At 46.7% G+C, this 25,000-nt stretch overlaps 1 protein-coding gene across 8 annotated transcripts in view; it reads left to right on the plus strand.

Annotated features, from left to right (window-relative positions):
* slc8a1b (solute carrier family 8 member 1b) overlaps positions 1–25,000 on the plus strand; it is a 108,694-nt gene that overhangs the window by 1,326 nt on the left and 82,368 nt on the right. For 7 of the 8 annotated variants that reach the window (XM_034551575.1, XM_034551576.1, XM_034551574.1 and 4 more), the window contains exons 1-3: positions 8,742–9,468; positions 14,015–14,179; positions 15,815–16,605. In XM_034551575.1, coding sequence (XP_034407466.1) covers positions 8,869–9,468; positions 14,015–14,179; positions 15,815–16,605 — 1,556 coding nt within the window. In that variant the 5' untranslated portion in view covers positions 8,742–8,868. Of the gene's footprint in view, positions 1–8,541; positions 9,469–14,014; positions 14,180–15,814; positions 16,606–25,000 lie in introns of those variants that run through there. The other variant, XM_034551570.1, reaches the window with a different exon arrangement.

Consider the following 25,000-nt stretch of genomic DNA (forward strand, 5'->3'; position numbering starts at 1 on the left):
GGGGCAGTTGGTTATTGATGGGGCTTCGTGTTCAGGGCATCAACATAAACTGCTTCAGATTAACAATAAAAACGGACCTTTTTTTATTTGTTTCTGACGCGAGTTCAAGTCCCCACCGTCTCAGCTCGACCCGACATCAGGCCGGTTGAGGATACCACACACACACACACACACACACACACACACACACACACACACACACACACACACACACACACACACACACACACACAGTGTGCAGTGCATCACTGCTACAACAACTCATTCATGTTGCCACATTAATGGAAATGCCCATCATAACCCAATATTTAATTAGTTAATTTGTTCTGTCTTGCTTGTTATGGGGTCATGTTGAAATGCTCTAGGATAAAATGTTTAATATGAGACACTGACCTTGTTAAATTCACATCACTCACTAATTGATTCAGAAACATGTCATTTACTTTGCATAATGCCAGAGTAAGACTGGACAATATGAAGCTGAAACATAACCCAGTAACAGAAGCAGGTTTTTATTTCTACAATGAGGTCCGCTTCGACAGACTAGATGTCTTTGCTCCTCTCTGGACGCGGTGGACTCCTGTTGACAGTCAACATGTCGACGGGAGACCAAGCTTCAGATAACCCAGTGACCACCTTCTACTTTCATATGAACAATAAATACTGATATTACAGATTGAAATGAGCCCTTAAGTGTTTGGCATTCTGAAGCTAACGAGTTAGCAAATAGCCTCCAAAGTACTTATGTTTAGGAGATCATGTTTGGGTTGAATATGAACGTTTAAGTACGCTTATTATGTAAAATAACTACGTTTATTACGTCCAATAACTACATTTATTACTTAAAATAACAATGTTTATTATGTCCAATAACTACATTTATTACGTCCAATAAGTAAGTTTGTTATGTAAATAAAGCATTTTTGCTTTGTAAAATAACTGCTTGTTATGTAAAATAAAATGAATTGTTACATAAGTACTACAGTTGCGTAACAAAGGTCAAAGAGGTCAACCCATTGACCCCCTTCCCCCACCGTTCCCCCTCATTACCCTGTGTCACCTGAGGTCCATGAGAACCACCTGCATCAATAACGCCATCAACAAGATGTAGTTATTGTTTATGGTGTGTAAACAACCCACTAAGCTCTGCTGGAGGTATCACTTAAATCACAGAGACGCTTATCAATCATAGTCTCGCTCATCTGCGTATTGTTAGAAGGCCAGAAGCTGCTGGCTGAGACCAGCAGAGACCAGTAGAGACCAGCAGAGACCAGTAGAGACCAGTAGAGACCAGCAGAGACCAGTAGAGACCAGTAGAGACCAGCAGAGACCAGTATGAGGGTGGTGTTTCTACTCCACTAGTAACCTCACCTGCATGGACCGTGTTTACAGGAAACATGAGCTCGTTCTGGGAAACAGCAGCAGCACATTAATACTTCTAGACGGAGGCTTTAATATAAATATGTACGTGAATAACTGGATGTTCATGTTTGTGTGTTGGTTGAACAAAGCAGACCCCCCCCCCCCCCCCAATACGCTAATGGGCCCAGTGGTACAATATGGATGAATTAGGTTACATGTGAGGCATTGAGTAGTATGATGAAGACATGAGAACAGAGTAAACATGCAGTATATATAGCTTATCAATATGAATATGTTGTCTGAGTCTCGACCTTCAGCTTCAGGGAAACACGCGTACTTCTGGCTCTGTTTTGGTCTCAAGCAGCTCCTCGGGAAGCAGCTGAAGCCTCCACTAAGACTGCTAACTCAGCGGTTTGGTGTTTACAGTCAGTTGATCAGATTATTATCAGCTGCTTCCTCGGCCCGAAACAACAACAATGAGCTGAAAGGCGCTAACATGCTAAGCTACAAAGAAATGGAGACCTTCCAGCCAGGAGACCACTAATGGTACTTAACTAACGCTGAGTACATTGAACCCAACTCACCATCTCTTGCTCAATCTAACGAAGCCCAAACGTAAAGCAACAAAGTAAATAAAGCTGTTGTGTAAGTTTATTTTGAAAAGCCGGCGAGTGTGAAGAGGAGGTCTGGAACCCAGAAGCTCTCTGGGGGCGTTGGCACGGTGCCAGAGGCATGAAACATGAACAAAACCATTCATACAAAAAGCAGCCGGCCTCGAAGGAGGTGTTCGTTTAAGGAGGCTCCAAAGTACACCGGAGACAAGGGGGGCTCGAGTCCTCTTTGGAAGTCTCGAGTGGTCTTCTGTTTGGTCTACATCCAGCTCCTCACATGCAGACGGAGTCGATCACATGCAGCTGTGAACCCTGCAGGGCCGGTCTGCAGGGTTCCTCCAGTCCAGGTTTAAGAACAGGGCCAGGTCTCGTGGATCCAGGATCCAGGCTAGATGAGCTCAGCACCCCTCTAATGACGCTAAACGCAGACCATAAATCTCCAGTCGCTGTGTGTGTGTGAGTAGGACACACACACACACACACACACACACACACACACACACACACACACACACACTACAGTGGAACATCCCTTTTTATTTCATTAAAGACTGAATCTATCGAGTCATGTTGGGAGTCACGAAATGCAATTTATTGGTTTCATGTCCGTAGACCCGATGTGGATCCAACGAAACCACTTAAACCAGAAGACCGGTGTTCAACACCACGTTGATTTATGGTGGTGGTTTAGTGGTCTAGACCTAACTGTTGGTGGTTTAGAGGTCTAGACCTAACTGTTGGTGGTTTAGTGGTCTAGACCTAACTGTTGGTGGTTTAGAGGTCTAGACCTAACTGTTGGTGGTTTAGAGGTCTAGACCTAACTGTTGGTGGTTTAGAGGTCTGGACCTAACTGTTGGTGGTTTAAAGGTCTAGACCTAACTGGTGGTGGTTTAGAGGTCTAGACCTAACTGTTGGTGGTTTAGAGGTCTGGACCTAACTGTTGGTGGTTTAAAAGTCTAGACCTAACTGGTGGTGGTTTAGAGGTCTAGACCTAACTGTTGGTGGTTTAGAGGTCTGGACCTAACTGTTGGTGGTTTAAAGGTCTAGACCTAACTGGTGGTGGTTTAAAGGTCTAGACCTAACTGGTGGTGGTTTAGAGGTCTAGACCTAACTGTTGGTGGTTTAGAGGTCTAGACCTAACTGTTGATGGTTTAAAGGTCTAGACCTAACTGGTGGTGGTTTAGTGGTCTATACCTAATTGTTGGTGGTTTAGAGGTCTAGACCTAATTGTTGGTGGTTTAGTGGTCTAGACCTAACTGTTGGTGGTTTAGAGGTCTGGACCTAACTGTTGATGGTTTAAAGGTCTAGACCTAACTGTTGATGGTTTAAAGGTCTAGACCTAACTGGTGGTGGTTTAGTGGTCTATACCTAATTGTTGGTGGTTTAGAGGTCTAGACCTAATTGTTGGTGGTTTAGAGGTCTAGACCTAACTGGTGGTGGTTTAGTGGACTATACCTAATTGTTGGTGGTTTAGAGGTCTAGACCTAATTGTTGGTGGTTTAGTGGTCTATACCTAATTGTTGGTGGTTTAGAGGTCTAGACCTAACTGTTGGTGGTTTAGTGGTCTATACCTAATTGTTGGTGGTTTAGAGGTCTAGACCTAATTGTTGGTGGTTTAGAGGTCTAGACCTAACTGTTGGTGGTTTAGTGGTCTAGACCTAACTGTTGGTGGTTTAGTGGTCTAGACCTAACTGTTGGTGGTTTAGAGGTCTGGACCTAACTGTTGATGGTTTAAAGGTCTAGACCTAACTGGTGGTGGTTTAGTGGTCTAGACCTAACTGTTGGTGGTTTAGTGGTCTAGACTTAACTGTTGGTGGTTTAGAGGTCTAGACCTAATTGTTGGTGGTTTAGAGGTCTAGACCTAACTGTTGGTGGTTTAGAGGTCTGGACCTAACTGTTGATGGTTTAAAGGTCTAGACCTAACTGTTGGTGGTTTAGAGGTCTAGACCTAACTGTTGAGGTCTAGACCTAACTGTTGGTGGTTTAGAGGTCTAGACCTAACTGTTGGTGGTTTAGTGGTCTATACCTAACTGTTGGTGGTTTAGAGGTCTAGACCTAACTGTTGGTGGTTTAGAGGTCTAGGCCTAACTGTTGGTGGTTTAGTGGTCTAGACCTAACTGTTGGTGGTTTAGAGGTCTAGACCTAACTGTTGGTGGTTTAGAGGTCTAGACCTAACTGTTGGTGGTATAGAGGTCTAGACATAACTGTTGATGGTTTAGTGGTCTAGACCTAACTGTTGGTGGTTTAGAGGTCTAAACCTAACTGTTGGTGGTTTAGAGGTCTGGACCTAACTGTTGATGGTTTAGTGGTCTAGACCTAACTGTTGGTGGTTTAGAGGTCTGGACCTAACTGTTGATGGTTTAACGGTCTAGACCTAACTGTTGGTGGTTTAGAGGTCTAAACCTAACTGTTGGGGGTTTAGAGGTCTAGATCTATTTGTTGAGGTCTATACCTAACTGTTGGTGGTTTAGAGGTCTAGACCTAACTGTTGGTGGTTTAGTGGTCTATACCTAACTGTTGGTGGTTTAGAGGTCTAGGCCTAACTGTTGGGGGTTTAGTGGTCTAGACCTAACTGTTGGTGGTTTAGAGGTCTAGGCCTAACTGTTGGTGGTTTAGTGGTCTAGACCTAACTGTTGGTGGTTTAGAGGTCTAGGCCTAACTGTTGGTGGTTTAGTGGTCTAGACCTAACTGTTGGTGGTTTAGAGGTCTAGGCCTAACTGTTGGGGGTTTAGAGGTTTAGACCTAACTGTTGGTGGTCTAAACCTAACTGTTGGGGGTTTAGAGGTCTAGACCTAACTGTTGGTGGTCTAAACCTAACTGTTGGGGGTTTAGAGGTCTAAACCTAACTGTTGGTGGTTTAGAGGTCTAGACCTAACTGTTGGTGGTTTAGAGGTCTAGACCTAACTGTTGGTGGTTTAGAGGTCTAGACCTAACTGTTGGTGGTCTAGAGGTCTAGACCTAACTGTAGAACATTACTTTAAGCCCAGCCAGGATGTTTTTCCTGACCTTAAGTGGTTTAATTGTCTTCACCACCTTTCGTAATGACGTTCTTGTGCTGAGCGTCACGTAAAAGACAGAACATTGACGTTCCGTGTTCCACAGAGTGAATGTTCTGTGGTCTCATTTCCTCCAGTCAGCCGTTGTCTTTACCGGCTTCTTTCCGTCCTTTCTATTGACTTTTCCACGTTTATTCTTCTCCTCTTATAGTTTGACACGGTTCCTCTCGGCCCGAGGTGAGGAACGTCTACATGTACTCGTCTTACTCCTCCACATCACTTGTGATATCTGTGGTTTCCCTTCAGGACTCAGTCTCTGAACATAAGGGGTTCTTGCAGAACGTTTGTTTGTGTCCCGTTCGTCCTCGCTGTCCTCGCCCGCCTTCCTCTTTCTGCCTCCTCGGCACCCTTGGGTGCTGCCTTCAGAGGCTCCCGAGGAATGACAGTTTTGGGGCAGAGAGGGAACAGCACAAGGTGGTGGTGTTCTTAGCTTCATGCGTGGTGCTCTAGTTCTGGCCTCCGGGGAGCAGGACTTAGAGGTCCAGTGTGCTTCTCCTGAAACGGAGCCAAGTTCTCGAGGTCACAACACGCGGAGGAAACCTGAGAGTTAAAGTACGGAATCCAAAATACAAGCCACTGTTCATCAGCTCCGCCTCCAGGTGCTGACACCAGAGGCGTCATTGCGTCACACAGGTGGTCGCGTCTGGTCCCTGGTAGCAAAGAACTACCACGCGGCCACGTTCGGATTCCAAGGTGGCGATAATGAGCAATAAAGAGAATTAAAATGCTCCTGCGTGATGTTAACATGGTCTTCTAAGCATCAACGCTCTGCTGAGAGGAACTTTATATAACTGCCCAGTACCGAGAGTTTATTATCTCACACATTAAATATTAACTACTGTTTGTGCTGGTTAAACAAACTGAATATAACTATATCATATGTGAGCTTTAGAGGTTCTGTTCGGCACCTTTAGCGACCTGTTTCCAGGCTTTATGCTAAGCTAACTGTAGCCTCATATGCAAAGGTGGTGTCAATGCTCTCATCTAACTTCCAGTAAGTGTATTTCATTGAACTGTTCCTTTAAGACTCCTTAAAGTCCCCCGTCTGGATCCACCTGAAGGCCTCCTGTGGCGTCGTATTCATATCAGCTGCACAAAGAACTTAAAGCGAGAGCAATAAATTGGCATTTTTCCGACCCGTGGTGAATGTTATTAGACTCCACTTGGCGCCACGTCTCTTTTTAATGACTCTTCTTTCATAATGTGGTTCTCTCTGTGACGTGACGCAGGTTTTGATCACCGACGGTGCTATGCATCATCTTTACATCTTTACATTTAACTGGGATGTAATATCTCACACATCTCCTCGTAAATGATTCAATCTGAGCATTTATTGCCCTACACTTCCAATATGATATTTACTGCAATCTATTGGCTTTGTGTCCGGGGAGAAGAATCGTCTGTTTATTTTGTGTTGCTGAGCATGAAAATAAAGCCGATGGAAAGTTAATTAGGTGTTTTATTTGTGGTGGTAACATGAATTCAATGCATCCGTGTGACTAAGCAACAGTCAGATCAGGGGACGTGATTTATGTTCCCCAGAAAGACAACTATTGGTCGGTGGGAGGGGGCGGGGCCAACAAACAGGAGTTACAACCAGAGGTCTAAACCTAACTGTTAGTTTAGTTGCCCCTTGACCACACCCCTTGACCACGCCCCTTGAGCATGAGAAGAAGTAGGCAGCTGGGTCTTGCTTAGAGAGCGTGCTCTTTAGCCAGCCTATAAGAAATGACTTCCTTAAGTGAAACGCACCAAACGCCAGAGCACTGAATTATTGATCCTTTGAAATGCTCCACAAAGACGAGGAGCAGAGAGCTGCTTCACATGAGCCTGGAGGGGAAGGGTCGGCTGTGCCTGCACTCAATTCAAGGTTAATTAAATAGATGTGTAATTTCATTCTGGAATTGATTTTCTCGACGTTCGAGCCACACACACACACACACACACACACACACACACACACACACACACACACGCAGCCGTCAAACCCAAATAGTTACTGTAGCCGGACTAATTACGCATCACACACTCACTGATGCATGTCAGCGGCATCAGTCAGACACACACACACACACACACACACACACTGAATGAGCATTCACTGATTGACTGCGTTGCTCATTTCGCTCTAAACGGCGTCCGGCTCTCCGTCTCCGGGGCCTCGCTGTGTGATTCACGCCGTCGGAGGATTCACAGCTCGGTCCGTACGAGTCTTGAGAGGCACCGATGTCGGTATCGATCACGACGCTGCGTCGGCATCCGAAGAGTGAGAACTATTCATTATCGGGAAACGGATATCGGCACGCTGGAAAGAGAGAAGCCGGTTTGAGGAGAGCAGATCTTCTTATTGATCCGTGATTTAAAAGGATTAGTGTACTGTGTGTGTGTGTGTGTGTAGCAGTGTTTCACCAACAGGTCGACGGGGGGTACAAGTTTGTGACCCACGTCTTTCCGTATCAAACGACAATCTTTTCCTGAGCCTGAGAAGTTTATTTAAGAATCTATTTTGCCTAAAATGTGAGATATGGTACGGACACGTTGGTGCGTTCCAGACGGATGTAGATCATGTTGAGATCTTATAAAGAAAAGAAAAAGGGGGAAATATTCAGAACAAACCCACATGTTCTCACTCTGAATCGGTCTGGATGCCGTTTCCATTCCCATGGAAACTGAACATCAACCGATGTCCAACACATTCTGGAGATGAAGGCTCACCTCAGGGTGCCACTGACCTCGTTTGTCTCTCTCTCTTTAACGGGAAGCTTCAGTGATTTCTGAAAGTCAGATCAAGCTTTGAATGAACGGACGTCGTCTCCTCGCCGCATGCTTGTTTGTACATAACTAGTCGAACATATGAAATGAGTTGAAGAGAAACTCATCACAAGCGTTTCACACAGATCAGTTGATTCATCCATTAACTGACAGAACATTCAGAGTTTGTGGTCATTTTAGAAGCCATTGTTGTTGATGTTTTTTCCCTTATTCATAATTTGTCCTGGAGCTTTTCTAATCTCATCGGCCAGTTTAAAATACAAACAGAATTGGAACATAAAATCACCTCCAAAGCCGTCCGATCACAGTGAGTTAATGAGACGCTCCATAAGTTTATCTTTGGCGTGGTTATTAACCTGCTGCCCCTCAAACAGCTCAGCAAGCATCTTGCCTGGAACATATGTTGTTGTTTTTGTTGGTTTGCTGTGTTTTTAAGGTTCTTAATGCCTCAACGTGAGCAGCCACACTGCAGTCTGTTTGAGACAGATTTGACCTTTTAGTGGTTGTTTACTGGAAGTATAGAAGCTGAAGGCATTACACACACACACACACACACACACACTCCTTTGCTGCAACAGGCCTGTTACATTCACCTTCCTTTAGAGGTGAATGATGATGTCATGGAGTCATATCATATCTGTTGTGAAGTAGGGAATCAAACCCAAACCCTTTCCTCCAACATGTGCTCTGAACAACGTGCATCAGGTGGGTCTAATCTGAATTCTCTGCTCCCTCTAAAGGTTCAACACCCTTATTGATCGTCACCTCCCGGTTCCGGTTCAGACGTCAACATGGGTCGCCGGGATCCGTCCTCCCTCCGGTCCGCCGCCCTGCGGCTAGCAGTCGTGGCCGTGGTTCTCCTCCTCGAGCTCCACCCCTCGTTGGCCGGCGCTCCCCCCGAGCAGAGCCTGGGCGGCTTCGTGTCCGCGGTGTCCACCAATAAGACTGAATGCAGCAAGCCCGAGGCGTGCACCAAGGGGGTGGTCCTGCCCATCTGGGAGCCCCAAAACCCCTCATTCGGCGACAAAGTGGCCCGGGCGACGGTGTACTTCGTGGCTCTGGTCTACATGTTCCTGGGCGTGTCCATCATCGCGGACCGTTTCATGGCATCGATAGAGGTCATCACGTCGCAGGAGAAGGAGATCACCATCAAGAAACCCAACGGGGAGACCACCACCACCACGGTTCGAATCTGGAACGAGACCGTGTCCAATCTCACCCTCATGGCTCTGGGCTCTTCGGCCCCCGAGATCCTGCTGTCGGTCATAGAGGTCATAGGTCACAAGTTCGAGGCCGGCACGCTGGGCCCCTCCACCATCGTGGGCTCCGCTGCCTTCAACATGTTCGTCATCATCGGGCTGTGCGTGTACGTCGTGCCGGACGGCGAGACGAGGAAGGTCAAGCACCTGCGCGTCTTCTTCGTCACGGCCACCTGGAGCATCTTCGCCTACATCTGGCTCTACCTGATCTTGTCCGTGATCTCGCCCGGCGTCGTGCAGGTGTGGGAGGGGCTTCTCACCTTCTTCTTCTTCCCCATCTGCGTGCTGTTCGCCTGGGTGGCCGACCGCCGCCTGCTGTTCTACAAGTACGTGTACAAGCGCTACCGCACCGGCAAGCAGTGCGGCATGATCATCGAGACCGAGGGGGACCGCCCACTTCCTTCCAAGGTAAGCTCAGGGGGTTGTTGTTGTTGGTTTTGTTGTTGTTGTTGTGTTAACGTTACGTTGAAAACTAAAGTTAGGTGAAGAAAAACGTAAAGATTGGGCTTGAAATGGCTATGCACAGTCAGGTTTATGGAAACGGCCACAAACAGCTCAAATACCACAACGTAATATAACTGAGTTTGTCTTGTTCATAAAGACAACTGCTCATTTTTCTGTGTTCCCAGTTAGCTCAATGATTTTCATAACCAGTAGAAATAATGGACCAAAGTTGTATTAAATATTAAATATTCATTCAAAGCAGAAGAACATCTGAAATTGTATAATTTATTTCTACGTAATGTAAATATTACAGCAATACACCAGAGTTGAATCTAACATGTTTGAATATGTATAATAATTTAACCCTTCGTGCTCTTCTTCTCCCCAACAAGTGGAATATTTAAGTGTCGAATATGTAAAATAAGCATTTCTGAAGCTAGAATTCCTCCGTTAGTGATAGTAAATAACTGAGTAGAGTTAATTAACTTAATGAAGGACTGGATGACGTGAATCTGCCAACGTCAACTCTATCTGTGAATATTACCGCGAACACACAGATAGTTGTGAACTATGTTTTTAATTTCCTGTTTTGATTCCTATCAGCTGTGTTTGACATCTAATCTTCTCTTTTGTGACGGACGTGACATTCATGAAGATGACTGGCGGTGCCGCTTCGCTCATTTAATTATTCAGAAGCAGATTAATATGAGAAGAGCACTTTCATCTCAACTTCTGGCCAAAAGAAATCCACTGAATCAAAAAGAGAGGAAGGACGAATAATTTAGAAGTTTTAAACTGCCGTCGTGATTCCAGAGCTAAACGACATTTCATTAAAAAAACTACTAAAAAAAGAAGAAGAGGAAGAACGAGAAGAAGAAGACGACAAAGAAGAAGGAGAAGAAGATGACAAAGAAGGAGAAGGAGAAGATGAAGAAGAAGAAGAAGAAGAAGGAGACTAAGAAGAAGAAGAAGAAGGAGAAGAAGAAGAAGAAGGAAAAGAAGAAGAAGGAGAAGAAGAAGCCTTTCAATGAATACGAGAACAAGCACTGAGAGAAACTTGTCTAATAACTTTTGTAATAACAAGTCTAATAACTCGTGTGATAACAAGTCTAATAACTTGTGTAATAACAAAACATTCTGGCCATAATTTGTATGAACAGCGATCTTCTCAGCAAGAGAAAACTAGCATCTTGTTCTGGACCTAGCTCCATGGTCATGTTCCCTGTGAACATGGAAGTTCTAAACTAGCATCTTGTTCTGGACCTAGCTCCATGGTCATGTTCCCTGTGAACATGGAAGTTCTAAACCAGCATCTTGTTCTGGACCTAGCTCCATGGTCATGTTCCCTGTGAACATGGAAGTTCTAAACCAGCATCTTGTTCTGGACCTAGCTCCCTGGTCGTGTTCCCTGTGAACATGGAAGTTCTAAACCAGCATCTTGTTCTGGACCTAGCTCCGTGGTCGTGTTCCCTGTGAACATGGAAGTTCTAAACCAGCATCTTGTTCTGGACCTAGCTCCGTGGTCGTGTTCCCTGTGAACATGGAAGTTCTAAACCAGCATCTTGTTCTGGACCTAGCTCCGTGGTCGTGTTCCCTGTGAACATGGAAGTTCTAAACCAGCATCTTGTTCTGGACCTAGCTCCCTGGTCGTGTTCCCTGTGAACATGGAAGTTCTAAACCAGCATCTTGTTCTGGACCTAGCTCCCTGGTCGTGTTCCCTGTGAACATGGAAGTTCTAAACTAGCATCTTGTTCTGGACCTAGCTCCGTGGTCGTGTTCCCTGTGAACATGGAAGTTCTAAACCAGCATCTTGTTCTGGACCTAGCTCCGTGGTCGTGTTCCCTGTGAACATGGAAGTTCTAAACCAGCATCTTGTTCTGGACCTAGCTCCGTGGTCGTGTTCCCTGTGAACATGGAAGTTCTAAACCAGCATCTTGTTCTGGACCTAGCTCCGTGGTCGTGTTCCCTGTGAACATGGAAGTTCTAAACCAGCATCTTGTTCTGGACCTAGCTCCACGGTCGTGTTCCCTGTGAACATGGAAGTTCTAAACCAGCATCTTGTTCTGGACCTAGCTCCGTGGTCGTGTTCCCTGTGAACATGGAAGTTCTAAACCAGCATCTTGTTCTGGACCTAGCTCCGTGGTCGTGTTCCCTGTGAACATGGAAGTTCTAAACCAGCATCTTGTTCTGGACCTAGCTCCGTGGTCGTGTTCCCTGTGAACATGGAAGTTCTAAACCAGCATCTTGTTCTGGACCTAGCTCCGTGGTCGTGTTCCCTGTGAACATGGAAGTTCTAAACCAGCATCTTGTTCTGGACCTAGCTCCCTGGTCGTGTTCCCTGTGAACATGGAAGTTCTAAACCAGCATCTTGTTCTGGACCTAGCTCCGTGGTCGTGTTCCCTGTGAACATGGAAGTTCTAAACCAGCATCTTGTTCTGGACCTAGCTCCGTGGTCGTGTTCCCTGTGAACATGGAAGTTCTAAACCAGCATCTTGTTCTGGACCTAGCTCCGTGGTCGTGTTCCCTGTGAACATGGAAGTTCTAAACCAGCATCTTGTTCTGGACCTAGCTCCACGGTCGTGTTCCCTGTGAACATGGAAGTTCTAAACCAGCATCTTGTTCTGGACCTAGCTCCCTGGTCGTGTTCCCTGTGAACATGGAAGTTCTAAACCAGCATCTTGTTCTGGACCTAGCTCCGTGGTCGTGTTCCCTGTGAACATGGAAGTTCTAAACCAGCATCTTGTTCTGGACCTAGCTCCGTGGTCGTGTTCCCTGTGAACATGGAAGTTCTAAACCAGCATCTTGTTCTGGACCTAGCTCCGTGGTCGTGTTCCCTGTGAACATGGAAGTTCTAAACCAGCATCTTGTTCTGGACCTAGCTCCCTGGTCGTGTTCCCTGTGAACATGGAAGTTCTAAACCAGCATCTTGTTCTGGACCTAGCTCCCTGGTCGTGTTCCCTGTGAACATGGAAGTTCTAAACTAGCATCTTGTTCTGGACCTAGCTCCGTGGTCGTGTTCCCTGTGAACATGGAAGTTCTAAACCAGCATCTTGTTCTGGACCTAGCTCCGTGGTCGTGTTCCCTGTGAACATGGAAGTTCTAAACCAGCATCTTGTTCTGGACCTAGCTCCGTGGTCGTGTTCCCTGTGAACATGGAAGTTCTAAACCAGCATCTTGTTCTGGACCTAGCTCCGTGGTCGTGTTCCCTGTGAACATGGAAGTTCTAAACCAGCATCTTGTTCTGGACCTAGCTCCGTGGTCGTGTTCCCTGTGAACATGGAAGTTCTAAACCAGCATCTTGTTCTGGACCTAGCTCCGTGGTCGTGTTCCCTGTGAACATGGAAGTTCTAAACCAGCATCTTGTTCTGGACCTAGCTCCGTGGTCGTGTTCCCTGTGAACATGGAAGTTCTAAACCAGCATCTTATTCTGGACCTAGCTCCGTGGTCGTGTTCCCTGTGAACATGGAAGTTCTAAACCAGCATCTTGTTCTGGACCTAGCTCCCTGGTCGTGTTCCCTGTGAACATGGAAGTTCTAAACCAGCATCTTGTTCTGGACCTAGCTCCGTGGTCGTGTTCCCTGTAAACATGGAAGTTCTAAACTAGCATCTTGTTCTGGACCTAGCTCCGTGGTCGTGTTCCCTGTGAACATGGAAGTTCTAAACCAGCATCTTGTTCTGGACCTAGCTCCGTGGTCGTGTTCCCTGTGAACATGGAAGTTCTAAACCAGCATCTTGTTCTGGACCTAGCTCCGTGGTCGTGTTCCCTGTGAACATGGAAGTTCTAAACCAGCATCTTATTCTGGACCTAGCTCCGTGGTCGTGTTCCCTGTGAACATGGAAGTTCTAAACCAGCATCTTGTTCTGGACCTAGCTCCCTGGTCGTGTTCCCTGTGAACATGGAAGTTCTAAACCAGCATCTTGTTCTGGACCTAGCTCCGTGGTCGTGTTCCCTGTAAACATGGAAGTTCTAAACTAGCATCTTGTTCTGGACCTAGCTCCGTGGTCGTGTTCCCTGTGAACATGGAAGTTCTAAACTAGCATCTTGTTCTGGACCTAGCTCCCTGGTCGTGTTCCCTGTAAACATGGAAGTTCTAAACCAGCATCTTGTTCTGGACCTAGCTCCCTGGTCGTGTTCCCTGTAAACATGGAAGTTCTAAACTAGCATCTTGTTCTGGACCTAGCTCCGTGGTCATGTTCCCTATGAACATGGAAGTTCTAAACCAGCATCTTGTTCTGGACCTAGCTCCGTGGTCGTGTTCCCTATGAACATGGAAGTTCTAAACCAGCATCTTGTTCTGGACCTAGCTCCCTGGTCGTGTTCCCTGTGAACATGGAAGTTCTAAACCAGCATCTTGTTCTGGACCTAGCTCCCTGGTCGTGTTCCCTGTGAACATGGAAGTTCAGACCGTATGAACGTCTCGAGCCTCACGTCTCCACGCCGTTCTCAAAGAACCAGAAACGTGTTTCTCTCCGGATGAATCAGTGCAACGCTTTGTTTCCCGTTGACAAGGTGGACATCGAGATGGACGGGAAGATGCTGAACTCTCACGGCGTCGACTTCCTGGACGGTCCGCTGGGTCTGGACATCGACGAGAAGGATCTGGACGAGGAGGAGACCCGTAGAGACATGGCCAAGATCCTGAAGGAGCTGAAGCAGAAACACCCCGACAAGGAGGTGAGTCCACCGCTCCGGGAGGTTTCCTTGTAATATTAATAATAAGCAGCCACAGATGACGCACTTTTCTGTGGTGATTATGGAGATGAATGCAGGTCTCGTCACAACCTCTCAAATTAATCCGATGACGATGCGTTTAAAATAAATACAAAATTGCAAAGAAAACATAGACTGTTAATATTCAATTCAAAGTGTGATAAACATTGTAGATAATGTTTTATTGCTGCAGACTGTAAATGAAGACACGCCGGACAGTTGAAATTAGGCTTTACTGCATCCAATAAAGTCATTAACAAAATACTGCCTTAAATAAACAAATAAATAAATAAATACTCCCTTTAATAAATAAATGAATAAATATTCTCTTAAATAAAAAATACTGCCTTAAATAAATCATTTATAAATATTGCCTTAAATAAATAAATATTGCCTTCAATAAATAAATATTGTCTAACATAAGTAAATATATACTGCCTTAAATAAATAAATGAAGGAATAAATACATTAATAATGCAATGAATAATAATTAAGAAAAATAACCATAAAACTGGACTAAAATCTAGAATGCCTAACAGATCTTCCTCCCACTGTGTCTCTGTATCTAAATTAAAAAAGGCATTCCACTCATTGCCCTTCCTTTTGTCTGGAACAGCTTTAACACAAAAATGCTAAATGTAATCCGTCTTTCACGCATGAGTGCCGGCTCAGAGGTGTCGGCCCTCTTTGGATTCACAATGAAGCTGATTAACCTGCTGTCGAAAACAAACACGTACTTTCACTTCAGGTCGGGCGACTGCAGCTCATCTGTAGCCGATACGAGCCGGAGGCCGACGCCTTAGAGCCGTCCTCCTTTAGTTGAGATCTCGGTGAAGGAGAAGAACTACTCTGGATGGCTGAGTCACTTCTCCAGGGGGACTTGAGATCGTTACCTTGCCTCATAAAGACTCGGCCGGTCGGACACATAGAGACCGTTTTACAGTGAGGACGAACGGAAACGTGCGGCGGAAGCGACGCGATAGCTCGTAAACGTTACGGAAGAACATGAAGCACTAAAGATGGAGGATGCACCTTAAACAACGTGACTTTCCAGGGCCGTTAGTTAGAGGGTCACTTCCTTCAGTCGACACGTTTAGCAGCTTAAAGGTTTAAAGGTGACCAGCAGCAGGTGTTTCAGTTTAACCGGTGACCGTGTTAACTGGTGACTCTCGATGTGACGGCAGCGGTTTGAACGTGTCGGTGTCCCCGTTAACGATCAGCTTTACAGGCAGACTCCTCTGTGTTCATCATCTACCTCAAACGTTTACGTGCTGTCGTCACCGGTTAACACGGTCTCTCGTCAGACTGAAACACCTGCTGCTCTGAAACGTCCCTGAAACAAAGACTCTGGAGATTTCTCTGTTGACATATAACACATAATAACTGTTGTGAGATCGATGTTCACCCGCCCGATACAGCGTGACGTATTGATGAAACTCGTGAAGCTCGATGTTCTGCATCGTTCTCTCCGAGTTGCCCCAGAGTCCGATATCCGGCACCAAGAGTCCGGGTCCAGATCTCCAGTAGACCGGAATGTGGACCCATGTGCTCCGATCTCTTCACGCTGTATTCGTGTGCTTTCTCGTCTCCTCTGACCAGGTGGAACAACTCATTGAGCTCGCCAACTACCAAGTCCTGAGCCAGCAGCAGAAGAGCCGCGCCTTCTACCGCTGCCAGGCCACCCGGCTGATGACCGGCGCCGGCAACATCCTGAAGAAGCACGCCGCCGATCAGGCGCGAAAGGCCGTCAGCATGCACGAGGTTCGCTCCGAGGTCGGCGACAACGACCCCATCTCCAAGATCTTCTTTGAGCCCTGCTCGTACCAGTGCCTGGAGAACTGCGGCACGGTGGCGGTGAACGTGGTGCGACGCGGCGGCGACTTGGGCAAAGCGCTCGCCGTGGACTACCGGACGGAGGACGGCACGGCCAACGCCGGCTCGGACTACGAGTTCACGGAGGGCATGGTGGTCTTCAAGGCCGGCGAGACGATGAAGGAGATCCGCGTTGGGATCATCGACGACGATATCTTCGAAGAGGACGAGAACTTCCTGATTCACCTCTCCAACGTGAAAGTGCTGACGTCCGACGGCGAGGAGGCCGAGGGCGGCGAGTCGGAGAATCACGTGGACTCGATGGCGTGCCTCGGCTTGCCCTCCACGGCGACCGTCACCATCTTCGACGACGACCACGCCGGCATCTTCACGTTCGAGGAGCCCGTCTTCCACGTGAGCGAGAGCGTCGGCACCATGGAGGTGAAGGTGCTGAGGACGTCGGGGGCGCGCGGCGTGGTCACGCTGCCGTACAAGACGGTGGAGGGCACGGCGCGCGGCAGCGGAGAGGACTTCGAGGACGCTCACGGCGTCCTGGAATTCCAGAACGACGAGATCTTGTGAGTTTTTATTTTTATAGCTGTTCATTTCATTTATCTGTCTGTTACGTGTCGGTGCGATGCTGCAAATGTTGCTGCTGATGATGTGAGAACGTGAGGTGTGAGGCGGTGGTCACGGCGAGGCGGACTGCTAATCAGGGACCCAGTCCACAACCCCCACCCTCTCTATTCCTTTATTCCTACTCATCGTTCTATCTTCTTTAATTCTTTGTGCTTTGGATTCTGTTGCGCTGCTGGTTCAGTCTTCTGTGGGTTTCATTGATCCGTGCGGTCAGCACGAGGTGAAGCTGCAGGAGCCGAGAAGTCATGTGCTTGGTTTGTGGTTTTAGTTTCAGGACTTGGAAATAATAGAATAAGAAGTGTTTATGTTTTCCCTCAAGTGCTTAAAGCTTAAAGAAACTTGGAGTGGCTGGAGGCTGAAGCTTCCAGCTTCAAGCTTCAAGCTTCAAGCCTCAAGCTTCAGGCTTCAAGCAGCAGGGAATCGGGTGAAGCTAAGAAGCTTCTATCCAGCCAAAGCTCATTTTATGCACAGAGGAGAGCCAGCTGCCCCTTTCGAGCTTCCTGCTGTGTGAGAACCTCCCAGAGCAGCCGCTCCACGCTTCTTCTTATTTTTGTCATCTTGCTTTGTGTGAAAAGAACTTGAAGCTCCATTTAAGGATCCCCGCCGTGCAACGCCAGACGGGGAGACCTTACAATGTGGCTGGTGAGGTGGTCGCCGTGTGACCGCACCTCGGTAGGGGGGGGGGGGGGGGGAGGGGGGGGCTCCTACCACAGCGCTCACGAGATCCAGCTATCGGCCGCATGGCTGCACGATGCTCACATCTTTGGCTCCAAACCCAAAGTCAATGCTCGGCTCTGTTGTTCTTTCAATATTTCATGGCGATAACGTCTGCTGTGAAAACAAAGTGGTGGTAGTTTGAATCTCTCGTTAGCCGACTCACACCTCTGGACCCAGACGTTGTGATTAGAAAGTATTCTGAAACTTGAATTAATATCTTATTGTGATTCTGATGTTGCAATTTGATTTTAGACGGAATAATGTTATTATTTATGTATTATTCTCATTTTGTGTGAATTCTTTTTGGGGATGATTTGTAGCAAAGAGAGATGTGTGTGTGTGTGTGTGTGTGTGTGTAGAATACGATGCGCAGCCAGCAACAATATTTCATTTAAAAATATATATTTTAAGGACACATTGCACGTCCTGCGTTTGTATAATTGCTGGTGAGCGGTTACATTGACGTGAACTGTGCGGCTCCACGTTGAGCTCACTGCATCATCACGATGTGCAAAAGACTGAAGTTACGCTCGGGCTCCGTAGTCGTGTCTTCTTATTGTTTCACGTAGTGAATATGAATATATTTGTGCTGCTCGTAGTCGTCACCACGGCGATGAGGATGAGCGCTCCGTATGGATTTCTGTTGTCTTTGTGACTGCTGATGGTTTCAATTGTGTGTTTTTATTGACCCGTCTTGGCTGAAGCTGTTTTCTAGCTGCTGTTCTGACGCTGCACACGGCCACGTTCTCACCATGCCTGGGCAAAAAGCTCGACGAGCAACGCAATGTTTTCTGTTAGCGAGAGGGCGAGGCGAGGTGGGCGGGTTCCACGACAGGAGACACTTCCTGTTTGGAGCTCTAGTGAGAGGACAATAGAGTCCACAGCTGTCACTGTCCGGGCCACTTGCTGGTTTATATTCATTATCACAGAATGTTGTCTGAATGGATCTCTTTTGGAGGGATGAGTTCCTAGTTCGAGGTTAAGAGCTGCTGCCGCTGATTGAGATGCTGCATGTGAGACGGGACGTGATTCAAAATGAATGGTCCAGATTCGCAGCGGGGAGCTGTTCCTCGCTGGCAGCCGTCAGCTGTTGGTGTCTTGGAAACCCAGAGTTTGCTTCCAGCGCTTGTTTGGAAGCGTTCCGATTGTTTGCTTCCAGCGGGGTTGCAATGACATGAAACACAATGTGCTGTCACCAGGAATGAATGGGAGAGACGCGTCTTAGTTACACTGAAACTCACTCTCTGGTTCCTTCTGTTTTTGGTCCGATCGGATGTCTGCAGGCCCGTCCCGCCGCAGGCCGACTGCATACTTTCCATAGCTTGTCTCCTACAGCCAGGACTAAGTGGCTTTTAATAACACTTTGTCCAAAGCAAGTGATGGACTGTCCTTACGTGTGTGTGTGTGTGTGTGTGTGTGTGTGTGTGTGTGCGCGTGTGTGTGTGTGTGTGTTTCCTTGGAGAATGACTGTAAACTATAGCACTCGTCTCTGAAGTGAAACATGTAAAGAGGCCATTTTGTAGCTTGACTCCCACACAGCGTTTCAACAGTCGCCAGGAAATAATGCATCTCTGCACACCAGGAGAACGGTGAAGTCTGTTTTGCATCATAATAATAATAATAATAACAGAACACTGGACGGGATGGACGGGTCAAACCAACTCAGGACTTTCACCCAGGAGATGGGTTGCGCTACGTTGTGGTTATGCTACGTTGTGGTTATGCTACGTTGTGGTTATGCTACGTTGTGGTTATGCTACGTTGTGGTTATGCTACGTTGTGGTTACGCTACGTTGTTACGCTACGTTGTTACGCTACGTTGTTACGCTACGTTGTTACGCTACGTTGTTACGCTACGTTGTTACGCTACGTTGTTACGCTACGTTGTTACGCTACGTTGTTGTTAAGCTACATTGTTGTTAAGCTACATTGTTGCTAGTGCGGAACAGGCACATTGAATATGTAAAAGGATGCACAATGCTGCTGCTACATTGAGGCCATGAACCTGGTTGTGCTGTTGGCTCGGTAAACAAACGTACAACATTTGGACTTCATATTCACTAAATATACTGCCACATGTCACAGTATCTAATGCCTAAACTAAGCTGCAGCGGTTGTACCAACATCGTCTTCTTTCTTTGTGGTGTTCATCCCACATATGAAGATACGGTCCATGTCACCGACGTGCCGCCGGGCCCCGAGTTCGTCCCCACAGGGAACAGCAGAGGACGAAGGAAAGGAAAGATCTGATCTACATAGGATCGCCTCCAGGCGGATTCTACCCTGGTTCTGTTCCTCTGGTGGAGAGATGTACAGCTGGAGAGATAAATGAGGGAGGAGGATGGAGGATGGAGGAGGGAGGAGGGAGGAGGATGGAGGAGGGAGGAGGGAGGAGGGAGGAGGGAGGAGGATGGAGGAGGGAGGAGGGAGGAGGGAGGAGGATGGAGGAGGGAGGAGAGGAAGTTTTAAAGCTCTTAAAGTTTGGGACTTTTCCCTACTTCCCCTCCCTGATTCTTTTTTCCATTTTACTTTCCTTGCTTCCTCCTCTGTGGTCTTACTTTTCTCTTTCTCGGCGTTCCTAAGAGGCCCGAATGGTGCGTGCGTGTGCGTGTGCGTGTGTGTGTGCGCGTGTGTGTGTGTGTGTGGATCACTACAGTCTTGACCTCTGTGAGTGAGTGAATGTTCTGCTCACCTGAACAGGTAAACCAGCCTGGTTTGTGCTTTCTGACTCACGTCATCTACTGTTTGACCCCGTAAGGATGTAAACACAAGGGTCACACACACAACTACACAAACACACCCACACACACACACACACACACAAACATGGAGGCAATTATACAATTTCCGTAAACAGACAGCCAGTGAAGAAACATGGTTACAGTCGAGAATCAAATTAGTTTCCCTCCTACACACACACACACATTCACACACGCACACACACACATTCACACACACACACACACATTCACACACACACACACACATTCACACACACACACACACACACACACACATTCACAAACACACACACACATTCACAAACACACACACACTCTCTCTCTCTCTCTCTCCTTCTATGACAGCAGCATTTGTGAAATACACTGAATTAATTAGAGGAAGATAACAAGTGTTGTGGGAGAGCCACAGTTTGATGTTGTAAAAGGACAAATGATTACAAGTGTGTGTGTGTGTGTGTGTGTGTCTGTGTGTGTGTGTGTGTGTGTGTGTGTCTGTGTCTGTGTGTGTGTGTGTGTCTGTGTGTGTGTGTGTGTCTGTGTGTGTGTGTGTGTGTGTCTGTGTCTGTGTCTGTGTGTGTGTGTGTGTCTGTGTGTGTGTGTGTGTGTGTGTGTGTCTGTGTCTGTGTGTGTGTGTGTGTGTGTGTGTGTGTGTCTGTGTCTGTGTCTGTGTGTGTGTGTGTGTGTGTGTGTGTGTGTGTGTGTGCGTGCGTGCTCAAAATCATTATTTATTCTTCATTGTAAGTGGACACTTCCATGAGAATGAAAGCTGTTTGTATTTCTGTAACAATGTGGACATTAAATGTGTTCTTTAACCAGCGGAGGACAAACATGTGGAGGGAGAGAAAGAAAGGAGGAGGAGGGAGGGGAAGAAGGGAGGGCTGGCCAGCAGCTTGACAAATGAGCTCTAACCCCCCCCCCCCCCCCCCCCCCCCCCTCTCTTTTTCATCTCTTTCTCGTCGTTGTTGAAGCTGTAAATATATAAATATATTCCATCCACACGCTCGATGGAAAGCGGCTGATCGGGAGAATCCAGGCTCTGATCTCTGATTGATTCCACCCATTAAACCCACTCTGGGGCTTTAGCTGACGGGGGTGGGGGTGGGGGGGGGGGGGGGGGGGGGGGGGGGGTTGGAGGTAGTTTCTGTAAAGCTGCAGGTCAACAACATCTGTGACGTCTTCACAGTTCTGGAGTCTTTTTTGAAGATTGACAAACACCAGTTGGCGGTTGGTGCACGGCTACCCCCCCTAACCCCCCCTAACCCCCCCCCCCCCCCCCCCCCCCCCTGCATTGGAGTAAACAGAGTCGTGGATTATGGTCTTGAGAGGCGATATTCCTCAGCCCATTGTGGACAAACAAGATGTCACGCAACAAGATGAATTTTCCGTGTAATCTGTGATGACTCGACTGTGATGGTGGTTCAAACCTAAACCATGAATAAAAGATATGTTTTAACCCTAATCCTTAAATAAACCATTAGATTTCTCCCTAAAGCTTACATAAAGCATTAGATTTAGTCCAAACCCTTAAATAAACCATTAGATTTAACCCTAACCCTTAGATAAACCTTTAGATGTAGCCCTAACCCTTAAATAAAACACATAATTTAACCCTAAACCTTAAATAAACATGTATATTTAACCCTACCCCTTAAATAAAGCATTAGATGTAGCCCTAACCCTTAAATAAAGCATTAAATGTAACCCTAACCCTTAAATAAAGCAGTAAATGTAACCCAAACCCTTAAATAAAGCATTAGATGTAACCCTAACCCGTAAATAAATCATTAGATGTAACCCTAATCCTTAAATAAAGCATTAGATGTAACCATAATCCTTAAATGAATCATTAGATGTAACCCAAACCCTTAAATAAAGCATTAGATGTAACCCTAACCCTTAAATAAAGCAGTAAATGTAACCTTAATCCTTAAATAAAGCATTAGATGTAACCCTACTCCTTAAATAAAGCATTAGATGTAACCCTAACCCTTAAATAAAGCATTAGATGTAACCCTAACCCTTAAATAAAGCATTAGCTGTAACCCTACTCCTTAAATAAAGCATTAGATGTAACCCTAACCCTTATATAATGCATTAGATGTAACCCTACTCCTTAAATAAAGCATTAGATGTAACCCTAACCCTTAAATTAAGCATTAGATGTAACCCTAACCCTTAAACAAAGCATTAGCTGTAACCCTAACCCTTAAATAAAGCATTAGATGTAACCCTACACCTTAAATAAAGCATTAGATGTAACCCTAACCCTTAAATAAAGCATTAGATGTAACCCTTAAATAAAGCATTAGATGTAACCCTAACCCTTAAATAAAGCATTAGCTGTAACCCTACTCCTTAAATAAAGCATTAGATGTAACCCTAACCCTTATATAATGCATTAGATGTAACCCTACTCCTTAAATAAAGCATTAGATGTAACCCTAACCCTTAAATAAAGCATTAGCTGTAACCCTACTCCTTAAATAAAGCATTAGATGTAACCCTAACCCTTATATAATGCATTAGATGTAACCCTACTCCTTAAATAAAGCATTAGATGTAACCCTAACCCTTAAATAAAGCATTAGCTGTAACCCTACTCCTTAAATAAAGCATTAGATGTAACCCTAACCCTTATATAATGCATTAGATGTAACCCTAACCCTTAAATAAAGCATTAGATGTAACCCTAACCCTTAAATAAAGCATTAGATGTAACCCTCACTGGTCGTAGTCCCTATCTTCTACCACATCCAGATGCTGATATGCCTCTAAAGGTATATTTAAGGCACATCTGTGTGCCGTGATGTGGAACTGACACCGTTACCCTGAAGCTGGTCTTCAAACCGTAAAGTGAACCAGAGATTCAGCCGTCAACGTTGAGTCAGACGAGCCGCTCTGACTGCAGAGTGTGTGTTTGCATGTGTGTGTTCTGTGTGCGTATATAAATACATAACACATAAATCATATAGCGGTCTTTCCGTCTGCTCGGCCCCTGTGGGATCCGACCCCAAAGAGTTCTCTCGCGATCCCGGCAATGAGAGCACAACTCGTGAATTCCCTGTCGGCTTTGACCCGACCTGGAACGCCGAGCCTGGAGGTTCCACAACGATCCGTCCTGACGAGCTGCCGAGGACTTCAATTAGCGGTAATTAAAGGTAACGAACAATTAAAGCCATCTGCCGGTGAGAGAAAGTAGTCCCCTCCGCTTCCGGAACAAATCACCTTCGTTTCATGTCCGGATTTCTCTTCTTATTCTAAAAAGCTTGAGAGGCGACAGGAGGCTTTAGTATCTGCTCCCTCCGTGGACCTCTGTGAGACTTCACCCCAGGAATAGTCTTCTTCCTCCAGACTGATGTTCCTCTCAGCCAGACGCGGCACAGACTGTCATCTTTCAGACGGTCCTTGAACTCACCGTGTGCGACAACCGCTTCCAAAACAAAGCTTTACTAGTACTATTGTGATATTTTCTACATTAGAATACATTTTAATACATTCTAGAGCGGAGATGAGAGGCAGGAACATGAGAATAGTTTAATATTCATAAAGCCGCCGTTTCTCACACTTGTCGATCCCTTTGTTATCCAAATTTTGACAACTTGCGTTTTCTGTCTATTTTCACGATTTACGTCTTAATAACCGAATAAAGACGTGTTCTCGTTCTCTACTTCTAGTCATGAGGGTTCTGTCTCCAGAGAGGAGCAGAACTTTATATATTGCAGTGAAGAACGAGACCACAGAGGATGAAATGAAACAACAAGCTGCTTCGGGGTTCAGAGGGTTAAGAGCACCGATGAGGACCGATGAGGTGTCAGCTTCTAAAGACCCTCCACAGTCTAGAACCTCCTGTGAGGACCACACTCTGTTGTGGAGGCTCCACAGTCTAGAACCTCCTGTGAGGACCACACTCTGTTCTGGAGGCTCCACAGTCTAGAACCTCCTGTGAGGACCACACTCTGTTCTGGAGGCTCCACAGTCTAGAACCTCCTGTGAGGACCACACTCTGTTCTGGAGGCTCCACAGTCTAGAACCTCCTGTGAGGACCACACTCTGTTCTGGAGGCTCCAGTCTAGAACCTCCTGTGAGGACCACACTCTGTTTCTGGAGGCTCCACAGTCTAGAACCTCCTGTGAGGACCACACTCTGTTCTGGAGGCTCCAGTCTATAACCTCCTGTGAGGACCACACTCTGTTTCTGGAGGCTCCACAGTCTAGAACCTCCTGTGAGGACCACACTCTGTTCTGGAGGCTCCACAGTCTAGAACCTCCTGTGAGGACCACACTCTGTTTCTGGAGGCTCCACAGTCTAGAACCTCCTGTGAGGACCACACTCTGTTTCTGGAGGCTCCACAGTCTAGAACCTCCTGTGAGGACCACACTCTGTTCTGGAGGCTCCAGTCTAGAACCTCCTGTGAGGACCACACTCTGTTTCTGGAGGCTCCACAGTCTAGAACCTCCTGTGAGGACCACACTCTGTTCTGGAGGCTCCAGTCTAGAACCTCCTGTGAGGACCACACTCTGTTTCTGGAGGCTCCACAGTCTAGAACCTCCTGTGAGGACCACACTCTGTTCTGGAGGCTCCACAGTCTAGAACCTCCTGTGAGGACCACACTCTGTTCTGGAGGCTCCACAGTCTAGAACCTCCTGTGAGGACCACACTCTGTTCTGGAGGCTCCAGTCTAGAACCTCCTGTGAGGACCACACTCTGTTTCTGGAGGCTCCACAGTCTAGAACCTCCTGTGAGGACCACACTCTGTTCTGGAGGCTCCACAGTCTAGAACCTCCTGTGAGGACCACACTCTGTTCTGGAGGCTCCACAGTCTAGAACCTCCTGTGAGGACCACACTCTGTTCTGGAGGCTCCACAGTCTAGAACCT

The sequence above is a fragment of the Cyclopterus lumpus genome, chromosome 15 (assembly GCF_009769545.1).
Source record: "Cyclopterus lumpus isolate fCycLum1 chromosome 15, fCycLum1.pri, whole genome shotgun sequence".
Lineage (NCBI taxonomy): Eukaryota > Metazoa > Chordata > Actinopteri > Perciformes > Cyclopteridae > Cyclopterus > Cyclopterus lumpus.